A 3,529-nucleotide genomic window follows, 5' to 3' on the forward strand; every position below is an offset into this window, starting at 1 on the left:
GTTTCCAGTGAGGGAGGCCAGGTATGCCAGCAGGTGCACCAGGAACAGGACGTTTCCCAGGTGCTGGACAGCAGGAAACCCCTCCAGGATGAACTCCTGGACTGCTGTCTCATTCCTCCTCTTTATCATTGTTTCCATTTCTCTGCTGATTGTCAATTCTCTCTGATCCTTTAGGCAGATTATCTATTATCTAATAGCATAATTGGAGAATAAGGAATATAACTGATGGCCACTGTTCAAAAAAAGAAAACACTGTTTGCTTGTAGTTACTATTGTGAATGAAGATCATTTTCTATGTTTAAATAGAAAATAATAATATTAGTACTTACATTCTGAATGAAGATCATTTTCTATGTTTAAATATTTTATTTATTTATTTTATTTTATTTGCCCAATATAAAATGCCATATAATTTAAATGTAATTCTTATATAGCAATGGCGTTCAGATCTCTAAATTACCTTCTACTTGCATTATGGGTGCCAAGAAACCATTTACATGCCTAGACTAGTAACCCTTATTAGGTCTTAAAAGTGCATTTGTGAAATGTAAACCTCAAAATGTAAACATTTAAATTAAGTAGGTTACAATTTTCAATACAAATAAATACAGTACATTGACCTAATATAGAAAGTTAGATCAATGTTAGAAATGAAGATTTTCACAATTTACCTTCCCAGGCTTGTCATTAGCATTTCACATTTATGCCTTTAGCTTTGAGCTGAATGTTTCACACATGAATTCAAATCTAAACATAATTCCACTACAGCATATTATTAATCTGGCAGCTTTTCCAAATCTGAGAACATTACGCTAATCTAGTGATGTTTTGAGGCTTCACTGCTAAAATCCATTACAACATTATGGAATCCATAGATTAGGGTTGTAAGGAAAAGCTTCAAGGAGTTTTTTCCTGCTGTAATAATCCATTTAAATAAACAAACAAAAAAGTCCCAACTTGTCAGAAGTCTGCCTGTAGAACAAACTTGAACTTTCATATCTGAATATTCATAATCATATGTAGCTGTGTTAAATACTAATATTTAATTTTGAAAGGAAAAGATAAGCCATCATTCTGAGTTAAATTTAGATGGCAAGAATGTATATCATGTATCCAGTGATCAAGTTTACATTTTTATGCATGTAATTATTTTCTAGTAGTCCAGCTGCCATGGCCAGGACATGTAACTATAGTGTTGAGACACCCTGGCAGTTTCCAGAAACCAGTGTGGCAATCATTTGCCATAGGCTACCTTTTCTTTAACTACATAGTGATTTTCATTACAAGCTAATAGTCTCAAGTCAGATCAATATATGGTTCAAACTTTTGGTCCTGTTGTCCTACTTGGCCCACATAACTTTAAATGAGCCAGAGGTTGCTTCTACATATAATAAGATGTGCAACAAAAAACCACAAGTGCTACTGTTAAAATTCAGGCTCTTAAGGAGGAGGTGTTTCCTAAATTGAAAATGAAATGAAATGGCTAACATGGATCTGAGAGGTAGATAATCCCTTAAAGTGTTGTACCTTTTATAAAATGAACTTCAAATATTAGTTGACCAGATCAGTGAAGTAATTTCCCCCCTTGCCATTCCAACTCCATTTTGTTTATTTCGAAGATGATTAATATTTTAATTCTTCAATTGTAGCAGAAAATTATAACATTAGAAAATGTTCTCTATCTGGAGGGTAATAGTAAACCAAATTTATCAATTAGGAAACCATTTCAGGAATGTCGAGAGGTGACTTATTCTGTAGTAACTATGCTTCAATTGCCATGTGGTACAGCCAGGAACAATCCATTTCAACTTCTGAACGTTTGGATTGGAACACTTCTCTAATGAATATTCAGTTAAATGCTCGGATACAAGCTCTTGCCAGAAAATCATATCTCTGCCATTTACACTGGTTATGAAGACATTCTACTCCTTGAGTTAACTCTACACCCTCTGTGCTTGGATCTCCAACGCAATGATAGACAACGTAACAATAATAACAGCTTTGCCTTAGAAAATACGATCTCACAATGACATGCCTTGAGTTGAAGGTCTAGTCTTTCAAAATTAAGGCTATTTCTCCTTTCAAATGGTAAGTTTTCTTGAATGAGTAAATACTAAAGTTGCAGAAATTGAAAGGCAGTGGTAACTTTGACTTTTCAACACAATCTTTTCCATCTCTCAAGCATGACACAGAATGAACTCCTGGACTGCTATCTTATTCCTCCTCTTGATAATGATTTCTATTTCTCTTCTCTCATCAACCCTCTATGATCTTCTTTGAAGAATGAGGAATTTAATTAGTGGTCACTATTTTAAAAAAGAAACCACTCTTTGTTTGCTGTTACTATTCTGAACGAAGAATCATTTTCTGTATTTAAATATTTCATTTAAAATTACTTGATTTTGTATCTCTGTTAAATAGTGAAAATTGAAGGTTTGTTTGTCTGTTTCTTTGTTTGCCTTGGCCAAACCTATTGCTTTTAAGAAAAATATTGTTATGCATTTTTATGTTGTGGAAAATAATATCATTAAATAATACTCCATAAAAGGTAAACTACAAAATAAAATCATGAGCTTTTGCAGGCAAGAATAATAACACTAACTGATCATAATGACAGCTGTCTTCCCACAGAAAATATTCTTTCATGAGGTCACAGTATAGGTTTCTATATTTCTGGTTTGACGTGATTCTATAAATCACTCCTATACTGCCTTTAGCCCTCTGAAAATAGAAAGCATGAAAAAATTATGTTTCTATTGCCTTCTTTCAACCCTTGAATTTCCTGAAGTCCATTTAGCCTGAATCCTTTGCTCAAGACCCTCCAGTGAGCAGGAAAGCTCATTCTCATAATATCCATAACTACCCAGCCCCTTGCTTTAAAAGAAAACATGTCTAAAGATGGGGGAATAATAGTTACATGACTTTGTTTTCTGACTCAATGGATAAACACAATGGGGAGTCAGGATCCCTCTCCTTGTATCCAAATTGCAGAATGTGTTTCCTTCTGCTATTAGTCATAAATCATCGTTAAACTTTCCCTTCTTTCTGGAATATTGTTACCCTGGAAGATTCTGGTGTGGTGGGAATCACTCCTGCCCATTCCAGTCACTAGAGGAATATTAACTGGGTTAGTAAGCATTACCCAGGCAGAAAGCACAGGAACTGATACTGTATCTTTGGGAAAGGGGTTCTCTTAGAAGTGCTCTAGTGAATTAGACAGTATAAATAAATGGTGCTTCATTTAGATCTTGGATTTGGACAAACCTATTGCTTTAACTACACATGATCCACCATACTGGCTTAAACATAACAAGTCTCTGGTTGAAATATTTAACCCATTAGACTCCAAATCATTTCCATGGTTAAGTACTCACCAAGAAGTAGCTCATAGCAAACAGCTTGTCAATCATGTGCCTCCTTTCTCTTCCAAAAAACAGGATCGTTCTCCTGGGCTAATGGCAAAAAAAAAGAAAAAACACTCTTGAGATGCAACTATCTTTGACTTATTAAAAAATCCATGAATGACTTA

At 34.5% G+C, this 3,529-nt stretch overlaps 1 protein-coding gene across 1 annotated transcript in view; it reads right to left on the minus strand.

The window, feature by feature from the left end:
* LOC100949047 (olfactory receptor 6T1-like) overlaps positions 1-3,410 on the minus strand; it is a gene marked incomplete at its 3' end in the record, with an annotated part of 5,643 nt that extends 2,233 nt beyond the window's left edge. Inside the window, exon 1 of the mRNA XM_003796675.2 lies at positions 3,375-3,410. Within this exon, the coding sequence (XP_003796723.2) occupies positions 3,375-3,410 (36 nt within the window). The remainder of the gene's footprint in view (positions 1-3,374) is intronic.
* Between the last annotated feature and the right edge of the window lie 119 nt (positions 3,411-3,529).

Source organism: Otolemur garnettii, unplaced genomic scaffold, assembly GCF_000181295.1.
Source record: "Otolemur garnettii isolate 467f Iridium unplaced genomic scaffold, OtoGar3 scaffold00105, whole genome shotgun sequence".
Classification (NCBI taxonomy): domain Eukaryota; kingdom Metazoa; phylum Chordata; class Mammalia; order Primates; family Galagidae; genus Otolemur; species Otolemur garnettii.